This window comes from Salvelinus namaycush, chromosome 11 (assembly GCF_016432855.1).
Source record: "Salvelinus namaycush isolate Seneca chromosome 11, SaNama_1.0, whole genome shotgun sequence".
Classification (NCBI taxonomy): Eukaryota; Metazoa; Chordata; class Actinopteri; order Salmoniformes; family Salmonidae; genus Salvelinus; species Salvelinus namaycush.
Window position 1 is genome coordinate 24,458,731 of NC_052317.1, and position 20,213 is coordinate 24,478,943.

Genomic DNA, 20,213 nt, shown 5'->3' on the forward strand with positions numbered 1-20,213 from the left:
CAGTGTGAGTCACAGCCAAGCCAAGTAGGCTCTGAGTCTGGTTCAGTGAATCAGTCCAATGGGTTGCTGCCTGTGACAAACTGCTGTGAGTCATAGTAGGAGGCAGTATTTTAGGCTGAGTCATGATTCATGAAATGGTCTCTCAGATCTTCTCCTGCTAAAAAATAATGGTGGTGTTGGCAGAAATACCCAAAAGGCTTAAGAGTTGTGAATTGTAAAAGTTATTTATGAACAGCGTGGTGTCATGTTTTTTTTATATAGATAATTTTCTATTTTTGTGATTACCGATAAACGAGACACTGCTTTCTTACCAGTGTCTATGACAATTGACAAAGTACTCCTCTACCTTCTCCCAGGCGTACTCAGACGGACAGCTCTCTGGCCTCCCAGAGTTCCCAGGACCACTGCTCACAGGACAGGAGAAAAGGAAAGGCAGGAACAAGAGGAACCCCAAAGGAGGAGAGAGGCCCGCCTCTCGTTACAAGAAGAGGAAGAAAGAAGGGGAGGAGAAGCAACTGGTGCACTCCAGCACTGATACACTAATGACCCAGCTCAAACAGGTAGGGAGTAGACTTAAACATCACATAACACTAGGGACTGTGCAGTCCACCACAGACAAGAAGCCAATGATATAGGCATAGTCACTTTAACCATACCTACATATACATACTACCTCGATTAGCCCGACTAACCGGTGCCTGTATATAGCCTCGCTACTGTATATAGCCTCGCTACTGTTATTATTTACTGTCTTTTTACTGTTGTTTTTTATTTCCTTATTTATCTATTGTTCACTTAATACCTATGTTTTACTTAAAAATGACGCTGTTGGTTAGGGCCTATAAGTAAGCATTTCACTGTAAGGTCTACACCTGTTGTATTCGGCGCACGTGACAAATAAACTGAAAGCTGTTGATACTCTACACACACGTCAGAGACTAGACTTCTTCTTACACCAATAGGCCACATTCAGCATGTTACATTTACTCATCTCACATTAAGGGGAGCTAAATGATCCCTTCAGAGATGTTTCCTTCCACAGCTCTGTCTTTAACAGTGCTGTGATGCATCGACCACAGAGCTAGCTAATTACAGATAGGATTATCCTAGGACGGTGCCCCGGGTGTGTGTATGCTGATACCATTACATGCATCATAGCCACATTACTGCTGTGTTAATGGACTAGCAAATGAAGCTGCTAGGTTTGACAGTTATACACCCAGCCATTACTGGTGGTTATTATGGAGAAGAATGGGACATATAATAACCCCCCCCCCCATGGTGCTCTTCATTGATTAAATCTGTATGCAGCCGCATCACTTCATAAATGGCTTTAGTTAATTGCGATAGAAACTACACAGTTTGATTGCATACCAGTATTCAGTTTGATGGCATGGAGCCACGATATGGTCTCCTGGAGGGCAGGGGGACCATATAAAAATGATGTAAATTGAAACAAATGGTATCCTAGCCCACTGGGTGCTGCTACACCATACTGTCTGCATGTCATTGATAAATGAGACATAAATAATATTGTTTTTCTCACCAAAGGTTATTATGAAACAGTCAACCAGCTCTTTTATTACAATTTACGTGCTGTTTTGTTGAAGTTTAAATTACTGTAATTTTGATAAGTAATTGCTGTCTTCGTTTCCTTCCTATTTGGGAAGGATAATTGTAGAAAATGAATTGAATGGGAAATCTAGACTTTCCAAACACGCTTCAATTTGAAATACCCAGTAATCGCTGTAATCAATAAACAAGGATAAGTTACCCACAGACTTCCACTAAACACATAGTCGCCACAGTGGAGTTAAAGATGTGAATAATACCCCAGGCATGTTAATTGACTTGGTGGTGCTATTTGTGTTCATACAGTGAGCTCCAAATTGGGACAGTGACAAATGTTTTGTTGTTTTGGCTCTGTACTCCAGCATTGGATTTGAAATGATGCAATGACTGAGGTTAACGTGCAAACTGTCAGGTATAAGTTGAGGGTATTTTCATCCATATCTTGTGAACCGTTTAGATATTACAGCACTTTTTGTACATTGTCCCCCCATTTCAGGCGACCAAAATTATTGGGACAAATTCACTTGTGTATTAAAGTAGTCAAAAGTTTAGTATTTGGTCCCATATTCCTAGCACACAATGATTACATCAATCTTGGGACTCTACATACTTGTTGGATGCATTTGCTATTTGTTTTGGTTGTGTTTTAGATTATTTTGTGCCCAATTTTATTGTAAATAAGAATTCCAGGTGACTACCTCATGAAGCTGGTTAAGAGAATGCCAAGAGTGTGCAAAACTGTATCAAAGCAAAGGGTGGCAACTTTGAAGAATCTCAAATATAAAATATATTTTGATTTGATGAACACTTTTTTTGGTTAATACATGATTCCATATGTGTTATTTCATAGTGTTGATATCTTCACTATTATTCTACAATGTAGAAAATAGTGAAAATTCAAGAAAAACCCTGGAATGAGTCGGTGTGTCCAAACTATTGACTGGTACTGTATTCCTTAATTAATTGTGAATAATGAGGAGTGAGAAAGTTACAGACGCAATAATATCGTACCCCCTCCCAAATGCTAACCTCATTTGTTATCGTAATGGTAAAAGGTTAGCATGTCTTGGGGGTGTGATATTTGCGCGTCTAACTTTCTCACTCATCATTATTCACGATTGATTCATTCAGGACTATCCATAATCGTGGTGGCATCCACATTAATATAGATGTGTTTAGAAACATATTCAATTCTTATTTACAATATAACTCCAAAATGACACAATACATTATTTACCATTCATTTCTATTGGGCACAAAATAATCTGAAACACAACCAAAACAAACAACAAATGAACCCAAGTTTGTTAAGTCAAAAGCTTGATGTAATCTATTGCGTGCTACTGTAGGAATATGAGACCAAATATTAAACTTTAATGTGAATTTGTCCCACTTTTGGTCCCCAAAATGGGAGACTTGTACAAAAAGTACTCTAATTTCGAAATGGTTCACACGATATGGATTAAAATACCCTAAAATTTAAGTTGACAGTCTGCACTTTAACCTCATAATCATTGTATCATTTCAAATCCAAAGTACTGGAGTACAGGGTCAAAACTACAACAAAAAGATTCACTGTCCCAATACTTTTGGAGCTCACTCTATATCTGAGGTAATTATGGAAGTTGGCAGGCAGTTTACACCACCAAAGAACATTCCTCTCACTTCACATATAGTTCTATCATCATTAAACCTCTGGCCTTTCTTCTCCCCTGGCTGTAACTCTTCCCTAGGTCATTACTGGAAATAAGAATGTTGTCACATTCTCTGGTCAAATATTAAAGGGTTAAATAGATAAATAAATATGCGTAACCTCCTCTCTGTTTCTCTCCATCTCCCTTCCTCTCTCTCGTTCTACAGCAGCTGTCCCTCCTGCCCCTCATGGAGCCCCTGATAGGGGTGAACTTTTCCCACTTTTCCCCCTACGGCAGCGGCCAGCTGAACGGTGAGAACCTCCTGTCTGGGACATTTGGCAGCGGCTCTCTGGACGGAGTCTCTGACTACTACTCCCAGCTCACCTACAAGGTGAGGCCTCACCTCCAACCGGAGTTTATTTTGTTCTTTAAAAAAAAAATCCTACTCATCTTGTATTTTTTATTTAAAAAGAGACAGACTTTGAATGAGCTAGGGAGAGATGGAGGGATCCCACGCAAACATGTACTGCATACTGTATGCGCAGAAGGTGCTGGCACTACCCACTAGACCAGCCCCAGGCACAAGACACTTTAATTAAGATGAAGTTGAATGATGCCTTTGGTGCCTTTGAAGCAGTGATTTGTGGTAGCAAGAGACTACTATGATATAATATTATATATCCCCTGTTGTAGTATGGTGACATGTATTCCTTGGCTTGTCTCTTCAAAGCAGAACAATCTGAGCAACCCCCCCACCCCGCCGGCTTCACTCCCTCCGACTCCTCCACCTGTAAACCGACAGAAGATGATCAACGGCTTTGCCACAACAGAGGAGCTAGCCAGCAAAGCTGCTGCCATGGGTGAGCACTGGGGAGGGTTCAGAGGTCACGGGTGACCAGGGGTTATTGGTAGATTAATTCCAGCTTGCTGAATATCTGAAGCAGTTTTTTTTTACCTCAAAATAATGTATCATACACAGCATTCTGAAATGTGTTGAGAAGGTTATGCTGTTTTGAAAGTTCATAACCTTTCCCCAACCCCTATTGAGAAAATGGCCATGAAAGTTTTTGCAACAATTTCCAACTGTAGTGTCATGCTGTTAGGACTAATCTTAATGTCTCATTCATATGTTCCTCTTCTATGTAGGGTCCAAAAATCTGGTCTCCAAGCCGCTCCACGTCCCATTCAGGACAGAGGAGAACCTGCTGGCCCGAGCCATCGCTCAGGGACCTAAAACTGTGGACGTGCCAGCCTCCCTCCCCACGCCCCCTCACAACAACCAGGAGGAACTCAGGTAAGTAAGGCCTCTGCTCCCCATAACAGGGCAATTAGGAGTATGGTTGCAAATTAAAGTCATTTCCCCCAAATTCCCAGGTTTTCCAGAAATCACTCTCTCAAGATTCCCGGAATCAATAGGGAATTAGCAGAAAATCCGGAATCCTCCTACCAGGGTTTCTGTAAAATCTGGTAATTTCAGCAAAATTTGCCAGAATTTTGCAATCCTAATTAGGAGTGATTTCTTTGGTTATGCTTTACATCTTAAAGATGCCGTATTACTTTCTAAACCTGTCATTGTGATTACAGTGTATTCTGTAAATACTTGGCCGCACAATCATTTTCCCTACTGGGACAAAGATTCATTTGAATTGCACTTCATAGACAGTGCAGTGGACACTTTGTATACTAATATTTGTCTAAAAACATGCATTCTCCTTGATCTGGGTATTCGGACTAGGCTGTAGATACATGTAGTGAGCTCCAAGTATTGGGACAGTGACATTTTTGTTGTTGTTTTGGCTCTCTACTCCAGCACTTTGGATTTGAAATGAGGTTAAAGTGCATATTCCTAGCAGTCCCATATTCCTAGCACGCAATGATTACCTTGTAATTTTATTTATGTTTTTAACCTTTATTTAACTAGGCAAGTCAGTTAAGAACAAATTCTTATTTACAATGACAGCCTACCCCGGCCAAACCCTAACCCGGACGATGCTGGGCCAATTGTGTGCCGCCCTATGGGACTCCCAATCACGGCCTGTTGTGATACAGCCTGGAATCAAACCAGGGCCTGTAGTGATGCCTGTAGCACTGACATGCAGTGCCTTGGACCACTGCGCCACTCAATATGTTTTTAAACACTTACATGAATGTGGATGCTATCATGATTACAGATAGTCCTGAATGAATCTTGAATAATGATGAGTGAGAAAGTTAGACGCACAAATATCATACCCCCAAGACATGCTAACCTCTCACCATTACAATAACATGGGAGGTTAACATTTTTGGGGGGGTATGATATTTAAGACTAATTTATCACTCATTATTCGCGATTATTTCAGGATTATCCATAATCATGGTAGCATCCACTGTCCCAATACTTTTGGGGCTCACTGTATATGATTCAAGCTTTCAGACTCAACAACAATTTCTACACAATGTTCTTAGCTTAGGGAAGCCTGATCTAGACAATTTACAGTTGTGAAGGCAATTATATTTGTGTGAAAATAGCCTATTTGTCTAAAAACAGTTATTTTCCTGTATGTACTCAGACTAGGCTGTAGATATACCATACAATCTTTCACAGACTCCAAAACAATCTCAACACAATGTACTCAGTTTAGGGAAGCCTGCGATATGCAATGTTATTTTTTGTGAAAAATAGGTTGACCAACATTGTTGTTTTGATACATACTAATGTTAACTAATGTTTCTCTCAACCCCCTCCCTCTCTGTCACAGTAACAGGCTTGGACAGGAGCATTGTAAGGACCGGGACACACCAGATAGTTTTGTCCCCTCCTCGTCCCCAGAAAGTGTGGTTGGCATGGAGATAAGCCGTTACCCAGACCTGTCATTGGTGAAGGAGGAGCCCCTTTCCCCCGTCCTTCCCATGCTCCCCACACCCTGGGGGAAAGGTAAATAAATAAGGTTACACTTTATTTTAACATAATAAACCGTTTATAAGCCATTTACAAAAAGATTGCACACCATTTAGGATTAGGGTTCAATACTGCTCACTAGATTAGGGACTGTGAAATTACTTTATGATCAAATCACATTTTATTTGTCACATGCACGAATACAACAGGTGTCGACCTTACCGTGAAATGCTTACTTACAAGCCCTTAACCAACAATGAAGTTCAAGAAATAGAGTTAAGAAAATATATACTAAACAATCTAAAGTAAAAAATAACAATAACGATGCTATATACAGTGGGTACCAAGTCAATGTGTGGGGGTACAGGTTAGTCGAGGTAATTTAGAGCTAAAGTGACTATGCATAGATAATAAACAGCGAGTAGCAGCAGTGTAAAAACAAAGGGGGGTGGGTTGTCAATGTACATAGTCCGGGTGGCCATTTCATTAATTGTTCAGCAGTCTTATACTTTGGGGTAGAAGCTATTAAGGAACCTTTTGGACCTAGACTTGGCGCTCCGGTACCGCTTGCCGTGCGGTAGCAGAGAGAACAGTCTATGACTTGGGTGACTGGAGTCTCTGACAATTTTTTGGGCCTTCCTCTGATGGCAGGAAGCTTGGCCCCAGTGATGTACTGGGCCGTAAGCACTACCCTCTGTAGCGCCTTACGGTCAGGATGCTCTCGATGGTGCAGCTGTAGACCTTTGAGGATCTGGGGACCCATGCCGAATCTTTTCAGTCTCCTGAGGGGGAAAAGGTGTTGTCGTGCCCTCTTCACGACTGTCTTGGTGTGTTTTTCTCCATGATAGTTTGTTGGTGATGTGGACACCAAGAAACTTGACACTCTCGACCCGCTCCACTACCACCCCGTCGATGTGAATAGGGGCGTGTTCGGCCCTCCTTTTCCTGTAGTCCACGATCAGCTCCTTTGTCTTCCTCACGTTGAAGGAGAGGTTGTTGTCCTGGGGACCACACTGACAGGTCTCTGACCTCCAACCTATAGGCTGTCTCATCGTTGTCTGTGATCAGGCCTACCACTATTGTGTTGTCAGCAAACTTAATGAGTCGTGCTTGGCCAAGCATTCTTAGGCGAGCAGGAGGGGACTAAGCACATACCCCTGAGGGGCCCCCGTGTTGAGGATCAGCGTGGCAGATGTATTGTTACCTACCCTTACCACCTGGGGGTGGCCTGTCAGGAAGTTCAGGATCCAGTTGCAGAGGGAGGTGTTTAGTCCCAGGTTCCTTAGCTTAGTGATGAGCTTTGTGGGCACTATGGTGTTGAACGCTGAGCTGTAGTCAATGAACAGCATTCTCACATAGGTGTTCATTTTGTCCAGGTTGGAAACGGCAGTGTGGAGTGTGATTGAGATTATGTCATCTGTGGATCTTTTGGGGTGGTATGCAAATTGGAGTGGGTCTAGGGTTTCCGGGGTGATGGTGTTGATGTGAGCCATGACCAGACTTTCAAAGCACTTCATGGCTACCGACGTGAGTGCTATGGGGCGGCAGTCATTTAGGCAGGTTACCATCGCTTTCTTGGGCACAGGGACTATGGTGGTCTGCTTGAAACATGTAGGTATTACAGACTCGGTCAAGGAGAGGTTGAAAATGTCAGTGAAGACACTTGCCAGTTGGTCCGCGCATGCGTGATCACACTGTCGTCCGGAACAGCTGGTGCTTGTTGCTTGCCTCGAAGCGAGGATAAAAGGCATTTAGCTCGTCCGGTAGGCTCGTGTCACTGGGCAGCTCACGGCTGTGTTTCTCTTTGTAGTCCATAATAGTTTGCAAGCCCTGCCACATCCGACGAGCATCAGAGCCGGTGTAGTAGGTGTTGACGCTTTGCTTGTTTGATACCGGGATTTCTTATAAGTGTACAGATTAGTGTCCCGCTCCTTGAAAGCGGCAGCTCTAGCCTTTGGCTCGGTGCGGATGTTGCCTGTAATCCTTGGCTTCTGGTTGGAATATGTACGTATGGTCACTGTGGGGATGATGTCGTCGATGCACTTTTGGATTGATGCCGGTGACTGAGGTGGTATACTCCTCAATGCCATTGGATGAATCCCGGAACACATTCCAGTCTGTGCAAGCAAAACTGTCCTGTAGCGCAGCATCCACGTCATCTGACCACTTCCGTATTGAGCAAGTCACTGATACTTCCTACTTTAGTTTTTGCTTGTAAGCAGGAATCAGGAGGATAGAATTATGGTCAGATTTGCCAAATGGAGGGTGAGGGAGAGCTTTGTACTCTGCTTTGTACTCTGTGTGGAGTAAAGGTGGTCCAGAGTTTTTTTTCCTCTGGTTGCACATGTGACATGCTGGTAGAAATGAGGTAACACGGATTTAAGTTTGCGTACATTAAAGTCCCCGGCCACTAGTGGCGCTGCTTCTGAATTTGCGTTTTCTTGTTTGCTTATGGCTATATACAGCTCATTGAGTGCGGTCTTAGTGCCAGCGTCGGTTTGTGGTGGTAAATAGACGGCTACGGAAAAATATAGATCACAACTCTCTCTTGGTAGAAAGTGTGGTCTACAGCTTATCATTAGGTACTCTAACGCAGGCGAGCAATACCTCAAGACTTCCTTAATATTAGACATTGCGCACCAGCTGTTATTGACAGATAGACACACACACACCCACCCCTCGTCTTACCAGATGTTGCTGTTCTGTCCTGTCGATGCACGGAATACCTAGCCAACTGTATATTATCCGTGTCGTCGTTCAGCCACGACTCGGTGAAACATAAGATATGACAGTTTTTAAATGTCCAGTTGGTAGGATAGTCTTGAACGGAGATCGTCCAGTTTATTCTCCAGTGATTGCTCGTTAGCCAATAAACACACAAAATAGCACAGTTGATTCAGAGCCCGTAAAACGGCAGCCATCCCCTCCGTGCCATTATGGCGAACTGTAAATGGGTTATAAATGTGGGAGTAATGATTAATAAATGGTTTACTACGGACTGTTAAAATAAGGTGTTACCATGAATTAATATGAATATACACAGCCTTGGTAATTTGTTTAAACTGGTAATAAATGATCAACTGTAAACAGAGATGTGCCTTTCTCACTAATATCGGCACATCAACATCAATCAAATGATATTTATAAAGCCCTTTTATATCAACACTGTCACAAACTGCTTTACACTATCAATGAAAGCAGTAAGTATTAATGAATCCTCCTTTAAAATATTATTCCTAATGTCTCTATTGCTCTTCCTGTAGGATCAGAGGTTAGGCTGAAGACTGAGCTCAAGACTGAGCCCTATGGGATGTTCTTTGGCTCGCATTTTGGCCCGCCGTCTAACGACATTAAACCAGGCCTGGTGTCTGTAGCCATCACCCTGAGACCAGCGGCTGCTGAGGTGAGTATTTCTGTTCTTTTGGCTTCACTTTCCCCTGCTTTCATAGAAAATCAGCAGGGAGGAAATGGTCTAGGTCCTTTTTTAATGTTTGTTGGTTATTGTTGGTAGCTTATTACCCTTTTTCCCAAAAACAATTCACCTCAGTCATTTCACTACTGGTCGAATATGTGAGGATTAAAACATCACCAGGCTTAATTGTAGGAGCTGAAGCCAATTATTTGCTCTCTCTGTACTGTGCATGTGCCAGTGGCTTGATTGGCAATATCTACAACATACATTTTAATGTTGTGTTTTTGTTCTCAGAACATCACAGGTGTGGTAGCTGCCATCTCAGAACTGCTGTGTGTGAAGATCCCCAGCAGCTATGAGGTGAGCAGCACCCCGGGCCCAGACAGGGGGCCCCTGGCCATGCTCAGCGGCCTGAGGGTGGGCCCCCAAGGAGGCCTGGTGCACCGGCCGGGGGCCCCCATGATGTATCCGGGCCGTGCTGGTGCTGGGGACATGGGGGGCCCTCACCCTCACGGAGCCCCAGGCCAGCTCATCAGGCCTGGGGGAGAAGGACCACAACAGAGGATGATGATGCAACAGCAGCAGGGACATCCACAGCAGCACATCCGCTTCCATCCTGATGGACCAGGTGAGAGACTGGGCTACATCCCTGCACCTTATCGCCCCCTTATGTCGAAATACAGACATAACAGGGGAGATGTTGCTGCTCTTGTGTGCTTGTCTTGAAATGAGACACTGCTGAAATTCATGTCCATCCAAACCTGTTTGTTAGTTTTCCAACTTACTTTTCTGAAATTAATCATGTCTGTCTTCAAGCATGACACCACAGTACCTTTTAGAAATGTGCATGGCAACAGAATATATATAATTGCCCATTAAGACAGTTGATTTTGCAATCAATACGACATCAGATTTAAAACATGCACAACAATATCATCCGGCCTACAAGAAACATTTACAATCCTCGTCATTGTTTCCCCCCTCGTTGTCCATTTTCATAATTAGCCCCTTTTAACAATGTTTACAAATGGTCTGTTTCTTCGGCCAGCGAATCATTATCCTTCTGTCAGGGGTCTAAAGGCTGTGTGTGTCTGGCCCACCAGGTAATGATGGGGATACGTATTGATCACACAGCGATACACACAACTAATGAACCTGAGTATTCCTCCTTCCTGTGCCCGACCTCACTCGTACACACACACACACACCTGCTTATCGCTGCTGTCAAAGTGTAAGACCACAGGCCTAATGAATGTGGTCAGTTAGCCTGGACCCATATACCACAAACAGCCAGATAAATGATTAAGTGAACACCTCATCAGTGGGGTAAAGATATAGGATATTCCTCTCAATCATCTAGTGTTAATTGTCATGGGGTCTGATAACAAGGAGGTTTTTATCTTTAAACCGATTTCCTGTTGTTCTAAGACAATTGCATCATGGCCAGCTATGGTCCTCGCAAAACTAGAACCAAAAAAAGACTATGATTTTCACTAAATCTAAACCATAGAAGGGTCCTTAGAAGGAAGGATTGTTGACATATTATTTGACATTTGGATCTTAAAGCATAATTGAGAAATAGTGAATTGAAGTTAGAATATTTGTGACACAATGTTTAGTTAATCTGTACGTGCTACAAAACAAAATTTGGTGTCATATGAAGCTTTACCGCTTTCTCTGTGACATGAGTAGTATTTTGATGCCAATAGCACATTTCTTACATACATTTATGAATATTGAAAAATATAAACATTCATTTTGAAAATATACCATTTTTGATTGAGCTAATTTGTCAATATATTGTTGAACATAATATACTCTACGGACATATTGAAGTTCCAGAGTGGGGACAAGAACTGCCTTTAAAACGTTGTAAAAAATCAGGCGTTTGAAATGGTTATTTGGTCCAAAACAAGATTGCAGCAGAGCTCCACTCATTTATTTGAAGTAATAAACCTAGCAGCAGTACTGCACTGGCCTGTTATGCATATACCATAGTTGTAGGAGCTGTGTCACAGAGAGCTGTCTGTGTGTTTCAGGTCCAGCTGCACTCAGAGGCCCTCATCAGAAGACCTCCGGCAGCCCAGGCTCCAAGCCCCAGTGGTGCTGCCACTGTAAGGTGGTGGTGCTGGGAAATGGAGTCCGCAAGTCCATCAAAGACCTTCCAGTACACAAACAGGTAACGTACCGCCAGAGCTTTCATGTAGTCAATTACTACATGTTTATCAGGCTGAACTCATACATTATAAAGATTGTTATCTATAGGTCAACACTTAGCGATACGTTGATATTTTGATCTTGCGGCCCATGTTAGATAGTCGTGTCTATATCTATCAAATAGTCCACATGTTCTGTCAATACAGATTGATCAATTACTTTGTTGTGATGTTGCCCAACCAAGCCATGATCTAAATGGGTTGATTTACTATCTTCTTGGCCAACCAACCAACCCAGTAAAAGCCCTTCTCTCCAGTCAGCCGTGGATTACTGTTTTTAGTCTGTTTCTCCAGGGGGCAGGAGAGTAGAGACGGGTCATGACCAGAGGCTCAGACCTCACTTCAGATGATGGATTAATCCACATTATGCCTTTGGGGGTGCACACACACACACACACACACACACACACACACACACAAGAGCATGCATGCATGCACACAGACACACACCCACATCCGTACATGTCCGTACACACACGTACTATAGAGCCTCTAATTATGCTAATCCCCCCCATTGGAGTGAAATCCATATCGGTGCAATTAGTGGGTTAAGCGGTAGCATGCCCTCCGACTGAAGTCTGGGAAGTTCACAAATGGTTAAACCCTGATTCATTTGAATATTGGAGCTGTTTGATTATTGAATAAACCATTTTAGCATTGATGAAGGTTTCTGTATGGGCATCGATTTGGCCTTTGATATCTCATTGAGCTCCCTCGCTACATCTCCTAACATGCCTGGCTTCCCTCCTCTTCTTCAGGAACAAGAAGGATTGTTGCGTTCCGAGGGGAACTTGGTCTTCTGCAGCCACAGCTGCTTCCTTCTCTACTCTGCTTCCTCCTCGTCCTCCTCTTCCTCCTCTTCGCAGGCCAGAACCACTACAGACTCCAAGGTTTGTCCTACTAAGAATGTCCTACCAATACCTACCAATTCAAATACATGAGGCACTTTGATGTGCACAAGAATCAAAGGCATGTAAAGGTGTTGAAGATTGCATAATATGTCAAGTCAAAGCTGTGTTGAATCCTCTTCGTGCCTCTTCAAAGCTGTGCCTAGAATTAATGAATGAATTGAAATGTGCAGGTAGGTCATCATTACATTATTGTCTTCTGCAGGACACGGTAGCCCTCCTGTCTCCAGACTCGGACCAGAAAGAGAGCCTGTCGAAAACACAACACCAATACAGCAACAACATGTCCTCTCTGGATGTCCACTGTCTGGCCCAGCTCCAGCTCAAGCAGTCCCCTCCCTCCACCTCACCCATCCCCTTCCCCCCAGCCAGTGACACCCCTAAGACCCCTAAGACAGAGGCCAAGTCAGACACCATCAAAGTGACGGTGAAGCTGAAGGCGCGGGGCCCCAGGGCTCAACAGGAGGGCTGGCACCAGGGGAAGAGACACAAGGGTCTCCACTGGAGGAAGTGGACAGTGCAGGTGGTGGTGCCCAGAGGAAGCTCCCAGCTCCCTGACGAGGACCAGATAGACGAGCTGCTGAGGAAGCTGGGAGCGTCTCTCCGCCCCGGGGCCAGTCTCAGGGACCAGCGCCGCTGCTGCTTCTGTCACCAGCTGGGGGACGGGGTCACCGACGGCCCTGCCCGACTCCTCAGCCTGGACCTGGACGTGTGGGTGCACCTCAACTGTGCCCTGTGGTCCACCGAGGTAGGTAGCCCAGAGGATAGAGAGGTGGGCTAATGGTTTCAGATCATTACTACCATCCACTACAATCATGCCCCTTCTTTTATTAAAGTTCTGTTGTGTTGTATATCTATTATTAATGTTGTATTGTTGTATAGGTGTATGAGACGCAGTCAGGCGCTCTGATCAATGTAGAGCTGGCACTGAGGCGGGGTTCGGCGGTCCGCTGTGCCTTCTGCCAGCAGATGGGCGCCACCAGCGGCTGCCACCGCCTGCGCTGCACCAACGTCTACCACTTCACCTGCGCGCTGCAGGCACACTGCATCTTCTTCAAGGACAAGACCATGCTGTGCCACGCCCACCGACCCAGAGGCTCCGCCCACGGTGGCTCTGGCCACGTCCTGGAGCACGAGCTGCGCTGCTTCGCTGTGTTCCGCCGCGTCTACATCCAGAGGGACGAGGTGAGGCAGATGGCCAGCGCCGTACAGCAGCCCGAGCTGGGCTACACCTTCAGAGTGGGCAGCCTGGTGCTCTATGCCGTGGGTCAGATCAACCCGTCCCAGATGGCCGCCTTCCACTCGGCCACAGCCATCTTCCCCGTGGGCTACGAGGCCTGCCGCATCTACTGGAGCATGCGCCATGGCAACCGTCGCTGCCGCTACCTGTGCTCCGTAGAGGAGAGGGAAGAGCAGCCGGAGTTCAGCATCCGCGTCATCGAGCAGGGATACAAGGACCTGGTCCTCACTGACTCCACCGCCAAAGGTGGGCTGGGATGGATTTGTCTTAGGCTAGGCTTTAGATTAGGCTTGTCTAGTAAAGGTGGGCTAGCTAGATTGGTTTTATTACATGCTTAGTTAGCCTTGTTTGGGCTGTAGCCTCTGCCGTTTATGTATCTGGGTTAGCTTAGACTAGGCGTGTTTCTAGTTCATTTTGCCTTTCAGATTCTCTTTTACTACAATAAATGTGTTCTGTAGGAGTCCCTATAGTATATATAATCTATGACCCTGCTGTTTCCTGTCTGTCCATCAGGAGTGTGGGATAAGGTCCTGGGTCCAGTGGCTGACAGGAGAACTGAAATAGGAACTTTGAAACTCTTCCCTGTCTATCTGAAAGGAGAGGACCTGTTTGGGCTCACCGTCTCTGCAGTTACCAAGATCACTGAATCGGTTTGTATCTGTTTTTAGTTATATTATATTAAAACGATTTAGATTAAATGATCAATGTTCAAATGACGCTGTAGGTGTCTTTAGCTGCCTATTCAGGTAAACAACTCTTAAAATACCCACACCATACTGTATTGTAGACACTGAAGTGAGGAGTGTTCCAGTCTCATTTCCCTGTGCTGTTGGTTGTGTTCCAGCTCCCAGGGATAGAGGCCTGTGACAGGTATACCTTCCGTTACGGCCGTAACCCTCTGATGGAGCTGCCCCTGATCTTTAACCCCTCCGGCAGTGCCCGGGCCATGCCCAAAACCAGCTCCCCATCCACCGCCGTTGTCATTAGGTATTGTGGAATTTCCACCACAATTTAATCTGTGGATTTAATGTACTTTGGTTTAGCACAAGTTATCTTGCTATAACAATATGTAGGCTTTGTTTTGTACTTGTTTTGTTAATTGTACTATACCCTCCTCCACACACACACACACACACACACACACACACACACACACACTCTTAGGCCCCAGCCGGTATCCAGCACCACCAATACCTCCTCCAGGTGTCAGAACACAGCCCAGGGGGAGGGTGGTGTACCCCATACCAAGCCACCCATGGTGCACCACAGGTCGTCGCAGTACCGCTGGATGAAAAGTGAGTGGAGGGCCAACGTCTACCTCGCTGCCTCCAAGATCCAGGTGGGTCTACTGGACATGATCTTCTATGTTCAGCTCTGTAGCGAGCCCCTTCTAAAGTATCAGAGTGAATATGACACTGAAGTATGACAGCACGAGAGTAAGGTGACTTACTGTTGGACGTGGACAAACTTTCTGGTTGCTGTGTCCACAGGGCCTGGGTCTATATGCATCCAGGGACATAGAGAAACACACCATGGTGATCGAGTACAACGGAACTGTCCTCCGCAATGAGGTGGCCATCAGGAAGCAAAGGACTTACAAGTCTCAGGTAGAAAAACTTTTTTTTTACTCAAGGTTGTACTAATTACTGTGTTGTGGAGAGCGAAGGCTGAATAATACATGTTTGCTATATTATCTCATGTGAGGATTCCAGTTGGTCTAAGTGGTTACTTTTCCCCCTACAGAATCGTGGCGTGTTCATGTTCCGCATCGACAGTGAACATGTCGTTGATTCCAGTCAGACAGGGGGTCTAGCAAGGTAAGCATATTCTTTACATAAGTAAAAGTAAGTAGCCTTACTGTGTGAACCTTGGCTTGTGCAGGCCGGAACAGCTAATAGGAGCAGGAGGCAGCTTGAAGTACACCCCCTGGACAGGACGCTAGTCTATCATAGGGCCTTGTTGTATTGTTTACGTAGTCACATTCCATCTGATTCACATTCTAATCTTAACTGATTTAATTGTCGCTCAATGTCAGGATGGTGGTGCAGTACTTCATTTACAGGGCTCCGTGTGTAGCCTTGCGTCTGCATACACAGTATGCACAATGAACCTCTCATTCAAAAATGTCATAAAACATTCCGTCATAATGTGCAATGCTATGTGTTTGTTTTCTTATACAGGTACATCAACCACTCTTGTACCCCAAACTGTGTCGCTGAGGTGGTAACCTTCGAAAGAGGTTATAAAATCATCATCACCTCCAACCGCAGAATCGAGAAAGGAGAGGAGGTGGGTTCTTTTTCCTTCCAATTGAAAATCTCTACATATGCTATGAATGGCGTTTTCATTGTCATAACTGTTTTCTTTTCATTATTTTCCAGCTTTGTTTCGACTACCAGTATGACTGTGTGGATGGCCAACACAAGATCGCCTGTCACTGTGGAACAGCAGACTGCAGGAAATGGATCAACTGAGAAAAAAATAAAATGACAACAACAAACACAAATGCATTCCTTGCCATATTATGCAGATGCCCTGATCTCTGTGTAGAAAGAGTGAGGTGCTTCAGACTTTGTTAGAACGAGCAGAAGGCCTGAGTAAACCCTAAGAGTGACGTGTGAATGGATTCCCATGTTTGGAAGCATAGACTGAAGATGGACAGAAGGAAAGGGTGTGGAAAGAGGAGAGCAGGAAGAAACAACAGCAGATAGACATGTGATTCGTGCCATATTAAGCGAGAGGATGGGTTTTGATGGAAGGACTCTGTCAATGAGTGCAGCATCTGTGTATTATTGAGATGATATACAGTAGGGCACAGATGAGAATCCACCAGCGAATGAGGAGAGCGCACTGTGCAGGGCGTGGACCCTATTGGTTGTTAAGGGCAGGCCCTTTTGTTTAAAACTTTAAATGTAAAACCATTTGACTAAATGTAGACATCACTGAATGGGGAATGTACAGCAATGACTACCGCGAAGGGAATATTAACTTGCACTAAAAAAAAAAGACACGTACACACAAACTTTAAGATACTTGATTCCATGAGTCAGTTTTATCATAGGTTTCTGTCATGTGATTTGAGTGAAATTCGAGAGGGCGTTTTGTATTTATTATTGAATGAATGAATTTTTTTCTCAAAATGATGAGACAATAAAAAGAAGGTTAAACTGATATTGTTTTCTGAAGATTGAAGAAATTCTGTTACTTGTGTACAAATGTATATAAACAAAAATATAGGAATAACTGACCAAATACTACCTTAACCTTCTTGATGTTTGGGTGTTTTTTAATTATTATTTTATTTTTTGTCATTGCAGTTTATTTAAGAAGGCTGTCATAATATCAGTTTCAGAGTATATATTATGATTATTCTGTACAGAATTTGTAAAATAACCACAATAATTCACAAAGTATTTTTGTTGTATTAAAAGTATGGTATTGTAGCTTAGTGTTTTTGTGATTTACACGTACTTTGACCACTCAAAAAGAAATATTTTTGGTGACTGAGTGTGGAAATTAGTTATTGGTTAAAGAATAAAAAATGGTAAAGACATCATTCTGACATCTTTGCTGTTAATCAGGTTTGATTTTATAGAGCTGTGAAAAAGGTTTTAAACCACCCAAACACAATTTTAACTTCTTTTTAACCCAAATATGTGTAGGAATATAACCTTGTTTTTTCTGTTTGTTTTTTACGTAGAAATTGTGTACAGACGTCGTATGACATTGCTTACTGCTTCAGGCGTTTGAAATTAAAGTGTACTGAAAAAATAAAATAATGTTTGTAGCAGAGGAAAAGGTCTGGACATTTGGTGGTGCTACATTTTGAAAAGAGATGACATTCTACTTAATCAGAAATGTATGTGATATTGACACATCACAAGTCACATACAGTAGTTAGAAGATGTTTTGCGAGCACAATTTCAACTCGACTGTAAAATATTGGAGACAGTCTTAGAACTTGTAATGTATATGGCATGTATTTTTTTAACTTTCTGAAGACTCAATTGTATATATTTTCTCAATGAATGGTTGTAACAAAATTGTTTCTTGGATATTTTTCTTCTCTTGTATAAAATGACATCATCCTACCAGTGTTTGTGCAAAATTTTTCTTGGTCCTGTAGTCTCAAAATGTTTTTTAAAATGCATTTAGAAGTGTACAGAAAAATGAGGGTTGGAGTTTGGAATTGAATTTAGAAGCATTTACAAAATAAACTATTTTACATCTTAATTATTTTGTTTGTGCCTTCAGAAATCGCACACATCTGCCTGACCCATAGGAAGGACCCCCTTGGGGGTAAGACACCCACTGGCCAAATATGGCAACTACAGCTCTACCACTTTCATCACCATACACATTTTGTTAATATTACATTCATAATATATTATTTAGCAACTGAAGACCTCGTATAAAAAATATAATCTATAAAAGTATGGCCTGCCATTAATTAGGTCCATGTTTAAATTTATAAACGAACTGAAACGAGAGCTGTTGGAGAGAGCAAAAACGTAATTGAGGGCAATCAAGGCATTCTATCAATGAGGGGGGGAGCGGTGCAGAGTGGAATGGGAACGGATGGCTCATGCATCATCTATTCTACGTACATGCAACAGATGGAGAAAGAATGGCTGAGATCTGCCTTGCTGTTCAAAGGGTAGCAGCAAAATATCCAACTGGAGGCTACTTGTTTTGCTCACGTTAACCCACACACTGCATGTGAGAAAGAACGTGTGTATGTGCTCCATTTCAATCATTGTCCCGATGCCTATTCCTTTCTGAGTTTGGAGATCTGAAATGGTCAGCCAGTGAAAGTCCTCTCACCCCTAACATCCCTTATCCCTTTGAATAAAATGTGATGCTGTGCTCTGCTTTACCAATCAATGTTTATATTTGTGGAGGAAATGGAAAGGGTATGAGTTAGGACCTAAGGAAGGAGTCAAGGAAATAGGAACCAATAATGAAGCCATGCTTTACTGACATCTGTTAGTTAGTGAAAAGCAGCGCGCTCAGTCTTCGTGATGTGAACACACCCCTTGTCTGTAATGCGTCGGTAGTGCGGTAGGCTATACTTCCTGGTAAATTAACTAGTTTCTTCTAAAGAACGTTGACTTGCAACTTCGTTTTCAGATAAAGACGTATGGTATAATATCACGCAATTTACTCAAGCTCGTTAAAAACAAAGAAAACAGGCTAATTAGTCTGAAAATGGGAAGCACCGTGATGGAGTCCAACAAGAAGGATATGAAAACCTCGAAGAAAAAGAGAACACTACGCCTAAATATGCCAGTAAGTTCGTAAATGATAGTCTGTTGTTTGACACCTACAGGTGTTTGTTGATGTGGCATTGTGGAAAGAGTAGAACTTGTGTGTGTGTGATTATCGCAGTGATATAATGATATAATGTTGCAAAATATGTAACTTTATAGTATGTTCGGGTGTCCGCATTGTTACATCAATCACCCGGGCATCTTTTCCAATTCACAGCGTCTAGTCCTCACAGTTGAGGTCATGTTTTTATATATATGTGTTTTGTGTATATATATTAATTTTGTAATTACATCAAAAACAACATTGTTGCCTTTTTTGACAGGCATGAGATGATGCTAGTTTTCCCCCCATTTGTTTAAACCTTTATTTAACTAAACAAGTCAGTTGAGAACAAATTCTTACTTACAATGACGGCCTAGGAACAGTGGGTTAACTGCCTTGTACAGGGGCAGAACGACAGATTTTTAACTTGTCAGCTCGGAGATTCGATCTTGCAACCTTTCGGTTACTAGTCCGAACGCGCTAACCACTAGGCTACCTGCCGCCCCAGCATCAAGTCTTCAAAACATGGACTCAACATCAGTTATTCACTTGATTTTGGGGGTGAAATGTTCATGTCTATGCACATCTAAATTTCAATGCAATATGCCATCATTTTCATCATCACTACCACAATCAACATATGATGCATTGAAATCATGTCAAAGACCTGGAGCCCATCCCATACTCAGACTTAAAACTCACCCTGTACTGGTCTATTTACACAATCCAAATACCACTGAGGTCTAATGGGGCCTTTATTCATTCCTAAATGCACCAGCATTGTTATTCCGTTACTGTTATTCAGTTATTGTTATCAGTTACTGTTTAGAACAATTATTTCCAATCTAGTCGGCTTATAGGCAATAAGGTATTTGATGTTTTTGTGTGAGAAGAAAGAGGAAGCTAGGGAAACAGCTGGAAACACACTGCTCTGGTCTGCTCTAAACCACTGAGTCATGATGTATTGTGTCCCTGCACTGTAACTAGGGGCAACAAAGAAGTGAGAGAGAAAGTCCTGATTTTATTGGATTTCAGAG

The 20,213-nt window shown here is 43.2% G+C and overlaps 1 protein-coding gene across 1 annotated transcript in view; it reads left to right on the forward strand.

Annotated features, from left to right (window-relative positions):
• Nucleotides 1–18,096, forward strand: part of LOC120055304 (histone-lysine N-methyltransferase 2C-like) — a 112,808-nt gene extending 94,712 nt beyond the window's left edge. Inside the window, exons 42-58 of the mRNA XM_039003179.1 lie at nt 357–560; nt 3,937–4,090; nt 4,353–4,500; nt 5,954–6,123; nt 9,351–9,490; nt 9,794–10,127; nt 11,539–11,678; nt 12,474–12,581; nt 12,829–13,371; nt 13,506–14,109; nt 14,377–14,513; nt 14,708–14,850; nt 15,028–15,202; nt 15,354–15,470; nt 15,607–15,680; nt 16,044–16,152; nt 16,245–18,096. Of these exons, the coding sequence (XP_038859107.1) occupies nt 357–560; nt 3,937–4,090; nt 4,353–4,500; nt 5,954–6,123; nt 9,351–9,490; nt 9,794–10,127; nt 11,539–11,678; nt 12,474–12,581; nt 12,829–13,371; nt 13,506–14,109; nt 14,377–14,513; nt 14,708–14,850; nt 15,028–15,202; nt 15,354–15,470; nt 15,607–15,680; nt 16,044–16,152; nt 16,245–16,337 (3,393 nt within the window). The 3' untranslated portion in view covers nt 16,338–18,096. The remainder of the gene's footprint in view (nt 1–356; nt 561–3,936; nt 4,091–4,352; nt 4,501–5,953; nt 6,124–9,350; nt 9,491–9,793; nt 10,128–11,538; nt 11,679–12,473; nt 12,582–12,828; nt 13,372–13,505; nt 14,110–14,376; nt 14,514–14,707; nt 14,851–15,027; nt 15,203–15,353; nt 15,471–15,606; nt 15,681–16,043; nt 16,153–16,244) is intronic.
• Nucleotides 18,097–20,213: the final 2,117 nt, after the last annotated feature.